This window comes from Cornus florida, unplaced genomic scaffold, assembly GCF_030987335.1.
Source record: "Cornus florida cultivar Cherokee Brave unplaced genomic scaffold, ASM3098733v1 CherokeeBrave_3.0.0_Hap2_Chr11, whole genome shotgun sequence".
NCBI classification, from domain to species: Eukaryota; Viridiplantae; Streptophyta; class Magnoliopsida; order Cornales; family Cornaceae; genus Cornus; species Cornus florida.
The window spans coordinates 130546977-130561400 of NW_026775581.1; the positions used below are offsets into that span (position 1 = coordinate 130546977).

The 14424-nt window shown below is 34.1% G+C and overlaps 1 protein-coding gene and 1 long non-coding RNA gene across 3 annotated transcripts; both read right to left on the reverse strand.

Moving 5' to 3' along the window:
• Window positions 1-1248: 1248 nt before the first annotated feature.
• On the reverse strand, window positions 1249-3361 carry LOC132283878 (protein indeterminate-domain 16-like). 2 transcript variants are annotated; one of them, XM_059785913.1, is made up of 3 exons: window positions 3140-3361; window positions 2506-2911; window positions 1249-2107 (listed from the first exon to the last, which is right to left on the reverse strand). In XM_059785913.1, the coding sequence occupies exons 1-3, from the start codon at window positions 3240-3242 to the stop codon at window positions 1417-1419; spliced, it is 1200 nt and encodes a 399-aa protein (XP_059641896.1). In that variant the 5' UTR covers window positions 3243-3361; the 3' UTR covers window positions 1249-1416. The 2 variants fall into 2 exon arrangements, with proteins under 2 accessions (XP_059641896.1, XP_059641897.1); XM_059785914.1 differs by having other exon boundaries at window positions 2506-2945; window positions 3140-3203.
• A 3299-nt stretch (window positions 3362-6660) lies between these two features.
• Window positions 6661-13896, reverse strand: LOC132284756 (uncharacterized). The gene is made up of 5 exons (XR_009472343.1): window positions 13820-13896; window positions 11615-11755; window positions 9210-9310; window positions 7551-7630; window positions 6661-7465 (listed from the first exon to the last, which is right to left on the reverse strand). It is a non-coding gene; the product is annotated as an uncharacterized LOC132284756 (long non-coding RNA).
• Between the last annotated feature and the right edge of the window lie 528 nt (window positions 13897-14424).

The window sequence follows — 14424 nt, forward strand, 5'->3', positions numbered from 1 at the left end:
CATTCTCTACACAAATATAAAAGACTTTGGAACCCAATTATTCATATCTACCATATAGGCGTAAAAATCTTTTCAATGACGCAACCTCTCTGTGCGCGTATAAACAGCACTTGATATAGAATGACAATAATTAGTAAGAAAGCAAATGCTTTCTCCAACACATCTGATCCCCTCTAACAATTCTACATTTTAAACTGAAAATAATTTAATTAAATTTTATTTAATTTCAAATCTAAGGCAGTGATTGGATGCTTCAAGCATAGTAGAGTCTGTAAGTGGTACGCGTTGTGATGTTGATTTTAAATCAATACTTACGAAATAACTAGGCTAAGTAAGAAGGAAAATGGTATGTGAGTGAAGACAACACAGTCGAGGAGTTGAGGGCCGAATTTTTTTTTTTTTTTTATGGTAAAACAAATACACACACTTTTTTGGTCCACGCTGAATTCGAACTCCTCTCCTCTTTTCTAAAGATAGAGTGATTATGTCATTGGACCAAAGGTCCTTTGGTGAGGTCGGACTTGTCCAGTCCATGACCACAACCTAGATGCATTAAGTGGGCCGTGTTGTGTCGGTGAGTATTGTACTACTACTACTCCAGCAATGATTCTCATATTTTTAGACTTGTAACAATTGATGACATTAAAAGGAAGGTGACCCACATTGTTCAGACAAAAATTCACAGAAAGATAGATTTTTGCCCTTTTCTCTCCTTTAGTGGAAGCCTTTTGTATTGTCTTTAGTTGTGAAAGATCTAGTGCATGCATCACATGGGATGTTCACAGACCTGAAATCACCAATGTTTTTCTCTCTCTCTTTCTTCTGATGAGAGAGTTTCAGAGAGAGAATAGACAGACTGGGTGATACTGTCTCGTCCAGGTTAAGACCTTGAGAGTGACTAGAGCATCTGCAATCACTTACAACTGGTGGCACTGAAAATCATGGTATTTTATTGGCATTTAAAATGGGTACCCTCCCATGAAAGGGACAGTTGAGCAACTTGGAAGAACATAGCTTTAATCCCATCCCACAGAACCCTGCATGCTCACATTATTTACATATATTGAATACATTCAATATATATACAGTGAAAAGAAACAACGCATGCTTCCGTACACAGTAGTGAAATTGTGGTATTTATTTATCTCTCTCTGCTAGCTGCATTTATCCCTTTGCTCCATCACATATGTACCAACTAAAAAACAAACATATATTCCGTTTAAGGATAGAAAGATTGAAATCAAGCGATGACATGACCAAACTTAAAAATTAATCTTAAATGAATCTTCAAACACAATACACATTGCTCAATGATCAAGGTCATGAAGAGGCCTTTTCGATCAAATTATTTTCCTCTAATCTTTAAAACACAAAGCATGCATAAGGCTCTCATCCTCTCCTTCACCAATTCGATCTCTAATGGCCAATAGAGGACACATAACTCGCAAATGGGGAGTGCTCGCCACAGCTCGCCTCTTTCGTTATGAGCTGCAAGTACTGTTTCTTGCAAGCATTGCATGTTATCTGTAGTGTGTTAGGATTAATTTGTCTCATCGCTCGCTCTTTCAGAACCCCTGCCTTGCTCAGTTCCGATAGAGCTTGTTCTCTGATTCTATTCGCATTTATCATCTCCTGCTTTGCCATTTCGATCTGCCAATTTGCTTGTTGCCTCCTCTTTTCCACAAAGGCCTTCTCCTCTGCAGATATCTGTAGCTGTTTTCGCGCTTCATCTTTCAGTCTTCGTAGCACTGCTAATGGATCTTCGGTATTTATTCCAATCCTTTCCATCAAATGGGCTTTGGAAGCATCTTTGTTCATTCTTGAACTGTTTGATTCATTTTTCTCAACATGACTCGCAGACCCAACTGAGAGTTTTAATTGGGTACAAAGAGGTACACTTGTGACGGTTGGGAGAGGTTTTGATGATGAGGTTAACTTTTGAAGCTCAAAATTATGATGCATCATTGTTTTTTGTTTTAGCATTAATGTTGAATTGGGAAGAGGGGCTTTGCGGGAATTTGTGTTGATTGATAAGGTTGGGCTCTGCAATAAGAAAGCTGGTTTTGGTGCTTTGCATGTATCCTGGTGCTCAATGAAGGTCTCAACTCTGAAAACAAAAAGAGAATTACAAAAAGAAAAAGAAAATGGAAGCGATTAGATTTCATTAAGCAAACAAAACTTACTTTCAAACATGACAATGATTAAATATTACTAGTACGGAAGAAGGCGATTTAATGTGACCAGCAATAACTGTTTTTATTTAAATCTCTCTCTCTCACACACACCACGTATCTCTGTACAACTTTTCTTTCTGAGTTGTTTAGCAGGAGAAAAAAAAAAAAAAAAGGACTACATAGTCTGCATACATATATATATATTGTTCCTTTAAACCAATGGTCATTGCAACTACTTTTCTGATAAATTTTTTGAATGTACATCATTACATATAACCTTGTAAATGGAATCAATAAGAACTTGAAGATCAACAAATTAATAAAGAAAAACCTGGAGAAAACACGGCCACAGTCACAAGAATGGCCTCTGGTGCCACAGGTTTTGAGGTGAGCCTTGAGATCGGATTGGATGGCATAACCTTTGGAGCATTTTTCACAAACCCACTGCCTCTGGTTGGTGTGTTTCCTTTTGAAATGCTTCTTTATGCCCAAAAGATCACCTAGGGCATGGCACGGCTCATGGTGCAAGCAGGTTGGCTCCGGACACACATAAACGCGCTTTGCAGCGTCTATAGCTAGCACATCTCTCTTTAATAGCTTCCAAGGGACATTGTGGTGCCGCCTGTGCATCTGGAGGTTCTGCTCCCTAGGGAACCCTTGGTTGCAGATTTCACAAGTATAACTATCTGTTTCCATTAACGTCTCAGACGATAGCAATATGACTTCTGCACCGGGATCTACAATACCCAATTCAACTCAACTCAACAAATCCTTAATACGGATGAAAAAAATACAAAATAAAGAAGAACACCCAATTCAACACATGAAACAAGAAAACATATCAGTTATATATACAATGAAGAGAAGCCTGAAAAAAATAAACTAAAACTATGTTTGGAAATACTGAATCAGCTTCTTGAATTTGAAATTGAACAAAATTTAGCTCAACATAGCCGCACTCTCACCTGGAGTCCCTGCAGGCCTTCTTTTCTTCTTGCAAGTAAATCCATTTTGTGAGCAGATAAAAACATCACCAGAAGGAATAGCTGAGGATTGGCCTCCTAGCATGAGCAAATGAGAGCTTTGCGACAATTATCTCCTCAAAATATATACTAGGTTAAACCTACTATACTTTTATGCATACATATGTTATATAGAGAGCATTTGTTTAGACATTTAGTTAGCTAGTTTTGTACTACCACCTTAGTTTCATCTAGGTCTTATTTTGGGAAGGTAGGGTTAAGAGGGTCCTGAATTATTTTTCTAAGTCACGTAAAAACTCTCGGTAAGGTAGGGTGCTGAATTATTATTCTAAGTCACGTGAAACTTCGGGTAAGGTAGGGTAAAGAGGGTGTTGAATTATTATCTTAAATTATTCGGGTACGGTAGGGTAAAGAGGGTTGAATTATTATCTTAAATTATGTGAAGCGTGAGCGGGAATAAGAGCAAATTTGAGAAAAGAAACGTGAATGTAGTAAAATTAAATTACAAATAATAAAAAATAAATAAAAAGAATGTGCACGAAAGGTGAAAATTAAGATTAACAATGAGAGCGTGCTTAAGGTGTAAAACAGCTTATGACTGTATAACTTATTACTTCATATTAGTTTTTAATTTTTTTCCTACCGCAGGCTCAATAAATGCGAGGGGCATCTCAGCCATTGTAATCATTATTTCACTGAATAAAGATGGGAAGAATCTGTGGAAAAGACTTGTTCCGACCAATTTACTGTAGATGCTTTATCATGAAAAATGCGGGCCCGACTTTACTCCAATCCTGCAGCGGCGTTAATTCAATAGTCAATACACTAGCTGGCTACAGAGTGTGTGTATTTATATATATATATATATATGAAAATATACTCGATATCAATGATACTTGGATCGATGTTATCGATGGTCTTATTTGTTTTATTTTTAATAAATAAATTTAAATAAACAGTTTAAATATCATATATATATATATTATAACATCGATCCAAGTATATATATATATAGGGAGGCTATATTATCACTTTTACACTCCAATTTAAAAGAATATGATCGCCTCTTCTAATCTTAGTTTCGTAAGTAAATTTATTTATTTATTTATTTATTATTATTATTATTATTATTTTTTCAAATTACACAACCATCTCTATTAGATATGGTTGGTATCCTCACTCTCTCTAATCTTTAATATTTTGCAATAAAATCTTAAATATTTAATTTTTTTAAAGTATTATTTAAAATCCTTAACCACATGGTATGAGATATATATATATATATATATTGTTTTTTTTTTTCTCACTCTCTAATCTTTAATGTTTTCAATAGAATCTTAAATATTTAATTTTTATAAAATATTATTTAAAATCCTTAGCCACCTTGTATGAGAGAATTTTTTGTTTGTTTGTTTGTTTATATTTTTAGTAAAAAAAAAATAATAGTGTAATTCATTGTTAATAGATTAATATTTTATATCCTGTTAGATACATTATTCTTCTTAGGATAATTAGATATCAATAAAATAATTTTACTTGATTTTAATCAACCACAACTTAACTTATAAGTAGATTTGTCAATTTTATTCATATTTTTATTTTACAAAATTATCTAAAAAATAATTTTACATGATTCTAATCGATCACAAGTTAATTTATAAGTAGACTTGTCAATTTTATTCATATTTTAATTTTACATATTAAATTATAGTTGGTCAAAATCATAGAGTCCCGAATCTTATAATAATTATTTAAAAAGATAATTTGCTGTTTCTTAAATAAATAAATAAAGGGTGGCGAAGGTGGTTAGGACTAGTCAATTCAATACTCCCGTCATCACACCTAGCCTCATGATGCGTTCTAAAATCCTCCTTCCAGGTACATTGAGAAGCATCATAGTACAGAGTTATAAAACCTTTTATATTTTTTTTTATTGCCCAACTTACTTTAAACTTCATTCATCTCAAAATAATTGCCTGTGACTCACAATTGTGAGTGAGTCATAGTTTCTTGGTTCTTTTTTTTTTTTTTTTTTTATCCATTAACGTAGACAGGTTGGATTGAACTCCTAATCATCTTGCCAGGTGGAAAACTCATTGGCCGGATAGTAAACTCATCATTTTAAAGGAAAAATAAAGTTAAAAATAATGAGAGCAAATTACCTCAAACTCCCTTGATATTTGCTTTTATTACTCTCGAATTAAACTACTGAAAAAATAATAATAATAATAAACTTTCCTGAAATTTGATTGACCCCATAGTTAATCAAGTTAAAAACCAGTTAAATAAATAAAGTGAACTGCCAAAACTACCCTTACACCAACAATATTTGTCGTAAAATGACAAAATGAACCTTTCTCACCTTTTCAAGTTACCATTTTGGGCAATGAAATTAAGGGCAATTTAATTCATTAGATAGCGGATACAATTGAAATTTCAACGCCACCTTTAAGAAACCTTAACCACGGGAGGGATGAACGGTGACCATATTTGTCTCTAGCACCTGTGAAAGAGCTCAAAGAATATGGTGGTATATATGGTATTGTACCAATTATAACAATGCTTGAAGAGTAAAGAGCCACGTAATTCCTGGAGAAGATACTCAAGACAGGATAAACCCCCTACAACTTTAACCTAATGGGTAAAATTTAGCAAAACATCGCATATACAACACTCACACAGAGAAAGAGAAAGAGAAAGAGAAGACAGAGAGGTGTCTGTTGTTAGGTCAATAAAAATAAAGCTGCAGCAAATATTTGTTTGTTGTGGTGAAGAATGAAAGAACGTGAATGTCCTGAAGGACGACAATGGACTGACGGAGGATCTCCCCCACAGGCAGAGCATATCAAGAGAATGATTGTCTTGGTTAAATCATCCTCTCCATCCACTATTCTAGATTCCATTCCAATATTTACCTTGACCGTCCCATCTATTGTGCCAGGATCCTCTGCGGTAGTGATTTGGTGCTATAGTGGTGCTGTAACGATTTTCAACGTCATTACATTTGTTTTCAACACCTTTATATCTACTTGTTGAAAAATAAAGTGTAATAACTACTACTTTGAAAAAGCATATATGAATGAAATGAAAAGAAGATATAATGTGTTGAAACTTGAAAGATGTACAACACACACCACTACAGCGTGAGCAATTACAACAAAGGATACAGGAGTATTATGCACTGCAGAGCAGCCTCTATCTATTTCCACATTTTATTGTCAATTATCTTGTTACCTTCACATCAACTAAAGAGTAAGCATTCATTGTTCTTGTGGCTCTTTAATTTTAGAGATTTGGCTTTGTCAAATCAGCAAAGATTATTTCAAATTGAATAACAACTAATCTTTACTGAAATTTCATTCATTTCTTGTGATACCCCTCGATTCTAGAGCCACAGGTGATCAAGTCCGAGCACAGATCTGAGGGATATCAAACAATTAATATTTAAACAAACATTTGAATACAAAAAGAATAATAAAGAATTAAATAAATAATCAGCTGAAGAAAACTAAATAATAAATTCTTATTTTAAAATCCTCAAATAAAAATAATTAAAAATCCCATACTAAAATCCTCCAATCCTCTGATACCAGTAATTAATTCTATAATACTGTTGTTTCATGAGCCATATTTGATATAGATTTCTTTATTTATGTTTATTTTCCCCGGTATGGGATATAAATTTATTTTCCTAGTAATGAACATGGTTCATTGTTGAATCCAAGTAAATAATTGGTGCTCCTATAAACAAAAATGTAAGCAAGTTAGAAGAGCTACTTCATATATTTGGCTATTGAGAGAGTGCCAAAACTCAAGAGTTGTCCAACTATGAGAGAGTGTATGGGAGTGTATAGACTAAAAATATACCTAACTAGCCGAGACAAGGTGCCTCTACCTATGGGGTCTACTCTCTCTCAAGAGTGATCTCCACCCTCTCCGGTGCATTAGACAGACCCTCTAATACACAGGTGAGATCCAAATTCCTCCGAGAAAGCCTAGCAAGTCTATATCAGCTTGTCATGTCTGGTGATCTAGCAGCCCGTTTGTCCAATGGGTTTTGACCATGTTGAGTGAGTCATTTGATACAGCTTAACACCTTCCCAAATGGGTCCAAAAACATTGCATACCCACATGACCCACTGGACATCCACCCGGCTGCACATTTTATGGGTTAACAGTTGATTATGGAGGCCAAAACCCCTAAACTTGTAAGGGGATGTTATTGATGTCAACAGCATCTCTATTATTCTTCAGATACCATCCATTCTAGGATAACTGATTCAAACTCGGTCTGTATAAAAGTAACACCTACAAATAAAGGTCATAAATATGTCACTAGTTGCTAAGACATGATCTTCAAAAACAATTGCCACAAATGAAGAACCCCACTTACAGCCTGTCAAAATGCTGCCCAGGGATCGGACACCGCTCCTCAAAGCCAAAGCACTGTATTTTATTGAAGCAGACTGCAGACTGAAAAATAACACAAATTATAGAAATACGAAGACAAACAAATTGGAGAATTTTTCATGTTATGAAATTGATATAAAACTAGATTTAAACTTTACATGAAGACTATTGGACTTTCACAAGGGGTTGTGCATCTAAACTCTCAATTTAGTACTCCCATTCGCCCCAAGCTTCTAACCTCATAAATCCAGTACTTTCCAAACTAACCATTAAATTGAATATCAAACATTCTCCACCCACCACAACACCACCAGATACAGTACTGTATATGATATGCATAAGAAATATATTAAATAGGATTCTGAAAAGAAAAAATAACCACAAAACAAAATTCATTAAGTCTGAAGGTAAATTATTCATGATAAAAAAAAAAATCAAGGAGATGCCAATTTTGGGCCTCACTTTTATTCTCTTTCTTCTAATCACTTTGCTAGTAAAACTAAATTGTGCCTCAGGCAACATTTTATCCCATAGCATTAGCTTTCTCTCTCCAGAACTTCAAAAAAGTTTCACCCCAAAACTTGGCTGTCCAATGATATGAAATGGGTTGACGATGTAGAAGGTCCTTGGACACTTTCTAATGTGACCATATAAATACTGGATTTATGTAGCAAAGTAGAATGTACTTTAGCATGGGACCCAGCTTCAACTCCAAAGGGCATCTTTAGCTAAAAGTTTAAAACTAAGATTTTGAAATTGTCATTCCTCCCTAGTTGGTTTGTTCAATGGTGAGTTAGGCTCTTGGCTTTTGACTGCGTTACTACTCTTCCATTGTCTTTGAGGAAATCACTATCCCATTGAATCAGGAAATCGACACACAGTCCATGCTTACATCCTATCAAGTAGCACTGAGCTTGCCTAATGACAATCACACTTCAATTTAATCTAATAATAACCATCTTCATCATTTTGTCAGGGTGCATTAATTACTGGAAATGGAGTGCAGGACCACTATTTGAGAATGCTCTCTGGGTTTTACAAAAAAAGAGCACCTATCTGCATGCCAGATGATGTTTAACTTAAGCTAATAACAAATGCCTTTAGCTAGTCCTAGTGTTTGCCCTTCAAAGATGCCCTGCTAAGACCCGGTGCTTCTGTCTCCTTAATTATTCCCATGTAAACAAGATTTAATTATTCTGTCAAGTCCCACAAAGATGGTGGCTTTCATACTTATTTTTGTTTGTACCCAATTTGATGTTAAAAACTAAATAATAAAAACAAAAAGAAGAAGGAACAAACTATACTTTATTCTTTTACTATGAACTGGGAAAAAAAGTTAAAAAATTTTGTTGGAAACAAGACTTTTGGATTGGGCATTTTATGCTTTATAGTAAAAGATAATAAGCTCTTCATCAAAGAAAAAAATAAGAAACTTTTTCCATCAAATTTCCAATGATTAGCTTAATTGTAAAATTGTTAATGCTACAAAACCAACATTAGTATAAGATTCATCAACCAGAATGCAATGACACTCTTGGTTAATCTTTGAAAAACAGTTAAATACAATACTTGAGAGATCAAAGGCTTCACGCCCCACATATAATTGAATACCTACTGGGAAAAAAAAATTGAATACCCTTACCTTCATATGGGTAACATTGTAGATACACCAGTTATAGGAGTTGAGTACCAATTTTCAGCAGTTCAAAATGCAAGGGCACATTCTCCTGGCTTCATCCTTACCTACATATACAATACAAGCACATTATAGTACAACTATAATTATATATGGCATTTGAGGCATATATCAATATATTGAGGCATTAAATAGGTTGTAGGACATTCGGGAAAAATATTAAAAATAAATAAATAAGGCTGTAGGACAAACCAGCTACTTGAACAAGGTTAGAAAATGGCTAAATTAGAGGGTGGCTTATGAGATGAACAATCCAAATACTGTGAAATTAACAAAATCAGCTTGAGCTTGATTTGGTAAGTGAAGAGTTCTCCATCATTAAATGAAAATCCAAGCTTCTCAAACTCAAAGAAATATCGGCACAGGTAGAAGTTGATCGAAATCATTCATAAGATAAATGAGCCAATTTCCATCTTCACTTCTCATTAATTTTTTAAGCCAAGTTTAAAAAACCCATAACTCAACTTGGCTCTGCTCTGTAAAGTTCTCCCTATGGGTGTGTGTGTACACACACACATGTTATAAAAGAAAGAAACTCTCATTGTGTAGGAACAAACTTCCAAGGCATTCCATCAGCCACCTCAGTAATAAACTGCACCAGAATCTTCCTGTGAGAACCAATGGTCCAATACCAATAATAATACATTGAAAATGAAGATGTCTACAAAAATGTATACAGCAAAGTGTTGTTCCGAAAAATATGTGGATTGTCACACTTACATTTAAAAGAATAATGCATATTTCTAAAACTAGTCCTCTTACTCCCATTTGCTGGTTTGGTTTAGAATGAGTTTAAAGTTGAGTCGTACTATATGAGCGTAATGCGAATTGAAGAGGGTAATATGATTAATGTATTGGATCTTTAGTACTAAGATGTCTTTAACACCAATGATTAATGTATTGGCTCTTACTCCCATTCACCCCAAGTTTCTAACCTCATAATCCAGTACTTTCCAAATTAACCATTAAATTGAACTGATCAAACATTCTCCACCCACCACAACAACACCCGATACAGTACTGTATATGATATGCATAAGAAATATATTAAATAGGATTCTGAAAAGAAAAAATAACCACAAAACAAAATTCATGAAGTCTGAAGGTAAATTTTTCATAATAAAAAAAATCAAGGAGATGCCAATTTTGGGCCTCACTTTTATTCTCTTTCCTCTAATCACTTTGCTAATAAAACTAAATTGTGCCTCAGGAAACATTTTATCCCATAGCATTAGCTTTCTCTCTCCAAAACTTCAAAAAAGTTTCACCCCAAAACTTGGCTGTCCAATGATATGAAATGGGTTAAAGATGTAGAAGGTCCTTGGACGCTTTCTAATGTGACCATATAAATACTGGATTTATGTAGCAAATAGAATGTACTTTAGCGTGGGACCCAGCTTCAACTTCAAAGGGCATCTTTAGCTAAAAGTTTAAAACTAAGATTTTGAAATTGTCATTCCTCCCTAGTTGGTTTGTTCAATGGTGAGTTAGGCTCTAGGCTTTTGACTGCTTTACTACTCTTCCATTGTCTTTGAGGAAATCACTATCCCATTGAATCAGGAAATCGACACACAGTCCATGCTTACATCCTATCAAGTAGCACTGAGCACGCCTTGAGCATAAACCACATCTCACCACATGCCTAATGACAATCACAATTCAATTAATCTAATAATAACCGTCTTCATCATTTTGACAGGGTGCATTAAATACTGGAAATGGAGTGCAGGACCACTATTTGAGAATGCTCTTTGGGTTTTACGAAAAAAGAGCACCTATCTGCATGCCAGATGATATTTAACTTAAGCTAATAACAAATGCCTTTAGCTAGTCCTATTGTTTGCCCTTCAAAGACGCCCTGCTAAGACCCGGTGCTTCTGTCTCCTTAATTATTCTCATGTAAGCAAGATTTAATTATTCTGTCAAGTCCCACAAAGATGGTGACTTTCATACTGATTTTTGCTTGTACCCATTTTGATGTTAAAAATAAAAAGAAGAAGGAACAAACTATACTTGAATTCTTTAACTATGAACTGAGAAAAATAAAATAAAAAATTTTGTTGGAAACAAGACTTTTGGATTGGGCGTTTTATGTTTTATAGTGAAAGATAATAAGCCCTTCAGTAAAGAAAAAATAAGGAACTTTTTTCATCACATTTCCAATGATTAGCTGAATTGTTAATGCTACAAAACCAACACTAGTATAAGATTCATCAACCAGAATGCAATGAGACTCTTGGTTAATCTTTGAAAAACAGTTAAAAAAATACAATACTTGAGAGATCAAAGGCTTTGCGCCCACGTATTATTGAATACCTACTGGAAATAAAAAAAATAAAAAAAACCATTACCTTCATATAGGTAACATTGTAGATACACCAGTTACCATTACCTTCATATAGGTAACATTGTAGATACACCAGTTATAGGAGTTGAGTTTCAATTTTCAGCAGTTCAAATGCAAGGGCACATTCTACTGGCATCATCCTTACCTACATACACAATACAAGTACATTATAGTACAACTATAATTATATATGGCATTTGAGGCATATATCAATATATCGAGGCATTAAATAGGCTGTAGGACATTCATGAAAAATATATAAAATAAATAAATAAAGGCTCTAGGACAAACCAGCTACTTGAACTTGGTTAGAAAATGGCTAAACTAACAATCCAAATACTGTGAAATTAACAAAATCAGCTTGAGCCTGATTAAGTAAGCGGAGCTCTCCATCATTAAATGAAAATCCAAGCTTCTCAAACTCAAAGAAATATCGACTCAGGTAGAAGTGAGATCGAAATCATTCATAAGATAAATGAGCCAATTTCCATCTTCACTTTTGAGCTCATTAATTTTTTAAGCCAAGTTTGAAAAACTCATAACTCAACTTGGCTCCGCTCTCTAAAGTTCTCCCTATGGGTGTGTGCATGTGTGTTTTTGTGTGTATATATACACACATGTTATAAAAGAAAGAAACTCTCATTGTGTAGGAACAAACTTCCAAGGCATTCCATCAGCCACCTCAGTAATAAACTGCACCAGAATCTTTCTGTGAGCACCAATGGTCCAATACCAATAATAATACATTGAAAATGAAGATGTCTACAAAAATGTATATACCAAAGTGTTGTTCCAAAAAAATATGTGGATTGTCACACTTACATTTAAAAGAATAATGCATACTTTTAAAACTAGTCCCCTTACTCCCATTTGCTGGTTTGGTTTAGAATGAGTTTAAAGTTGAGTCGTACTATATGAGCATAATGCGAATTGAAGGGGTAATATGATTAATGTATTGGTTCTTTAGTACTAAGATGTCTTTAACACCAGTGATTAATGTATTGGGTCTTAATACTAAAAAAGAATACAAAATTTTGAATAAAATAAAATAAAATAAAAAAATACCAATTATATGATTCCAACTTTGTTCTAATCGGAAAGGAAACAGATTACTACTAAAGTTCTAATCAACAAGGCCCGGTATGAAAGACTCGGGTGGTGGTGATTTTTCCAACTTGAGATTGTCGGGCAATCTATTTTTGGCATTAAGAAAAAAGAAAAAAAAAAAAGATGGCCCGACATGCTCAAGATCGAGAAATAATATTTCTTTCAACACTCTAAAAACGTAAGGCCTTGTGTCATTATTGATAAGGTTCAGAAACAGAGTTCTTCATAAAAATCAAGAGACTCTTATGTCCCCTCTCGGGGCTCAACAATAATCTCATACCAAATAGATTGGCAGAACCTCCAACGTAGAGGGACTGCAGCAAAACTACATCCCATGATTGCAAATACCAATCCCTTTAGGAAGAAAAGTAAATTCTGTGATTTCTTGTTCTCTAGCAGCATGAATAGCATAGTGGCAATGAAAACCAAGCAAATAACTGGACCTCCCTAAACATGGATTTTTCAAAGGTGAAAGTGACCACACTAGTCCAACAACCCAGTAATAAATTCATGTTTCGACATCAAACTCCATAAATATTAACTGGAACCTCGCAAATATTCAGTACCAATTGGTCAAACAGAATCATGCACGGCACTAGAGCTTTGCCTACATCAAGAACAAGGGTTTTGTCTACATGAAACAATTCTCAATAAACAAGCCTCTTAAATTATAATTTTACATTTATATACGCAAATATATTATATGTATATATATCACGATAATTTTAGGCATATTGCAAGGTACACTAAGATTAACACTATTTAAGGTGCATTACCTTGATTTGATTCATGAGGAACATGATGTAGATTTCTATTAAGGTTAGGCCGAATAAGACGACGAAATTTTGAAGCCAATGTATTCCCTTCTTTTGGTTCCCGGCAATACATTTGAAACCCAAAAAACAAAAAATAAAAAAATAAAAAACTAAAAATCCAGCCTTTTTGAATAATCCTGCATGGAGATTTTGAATATTTCATTTTCTAAGCAACCAAACACCAAACGATCATAGTTGTTTTAAACAATTCCTATTTTTCCTCGAATTTATCGGGAACCAAACAAAGCAGAGGAGCTAAATTAAATCTAAGATCAGGAACAGAGTACCTCTCTTTCGAGTTCTTGACACGTCCAGAAAACCCCAGTTTCACTCGATGAGACGCGAATTGGAGAGAGCGGGGACTGGGGAGTAGGGGAGGTGAAAAGCTACGAAATTACAATTTGGTCCCAAGTTGCCCAACATTTGTCTCGGGTCAACACTATCTCGGTTAGGTAAATATACCTCATTTTAAACCCGAATTTTACCCAATTACTGTTGTTATTTTTACCATAAATACTACTCCATATACTCGTATCTATTAAAATTAATTAATACTTTCATTTCAGTCTGTATAACAATTTTTTTTTTCTTCTTATTAGGTAAATACTTGCAATGCTTATTAAGGCTGGTAGTCTTTAAAACATATCTTACTGTAGCTATAAAATAAAATTATAATGAACCTAAATATGAGTTAAGTTTTTATTTTTATTTTTTGTTTTCCTCTCAACGATCATTTTTTTGACAATTTATTGGCCAATTTTCTCATATATATATATATATATATATATATATATATATATATATAAATCATTATACACTTTATTATGGATTCAGATTTTCTCTTTGTACAAATTTTGATACCACACTTTGCTATGCATACATGTCACACTTT

Excerpts from the sequence above, each read along its gene's own strand:
- LOC132283878 (XM_059785913.1), bottom strand. The coding sequence starts at position 3,242 with ATGCTAGGAGGCCAATCCTCAGCTATTCCTTCTGGTGATGTTTTTATC. Across the intron at positions 2,912-3,139 it reads AAGGCCTGCAGGGACTCCAG|ATCCCGGTGCAGAAGTCATA; the intron begins GTGAGAGTGCGG and ends TGGGTATTGTAG. Across the intron at positions 2,108-2,505 it reads TGTGGCCGTGTTTTCTCCAG|AGTTGAGACCTTCATTGAGC; the intron begins GTTTTTCTTTAT and ends TTTTGTTTTCAG.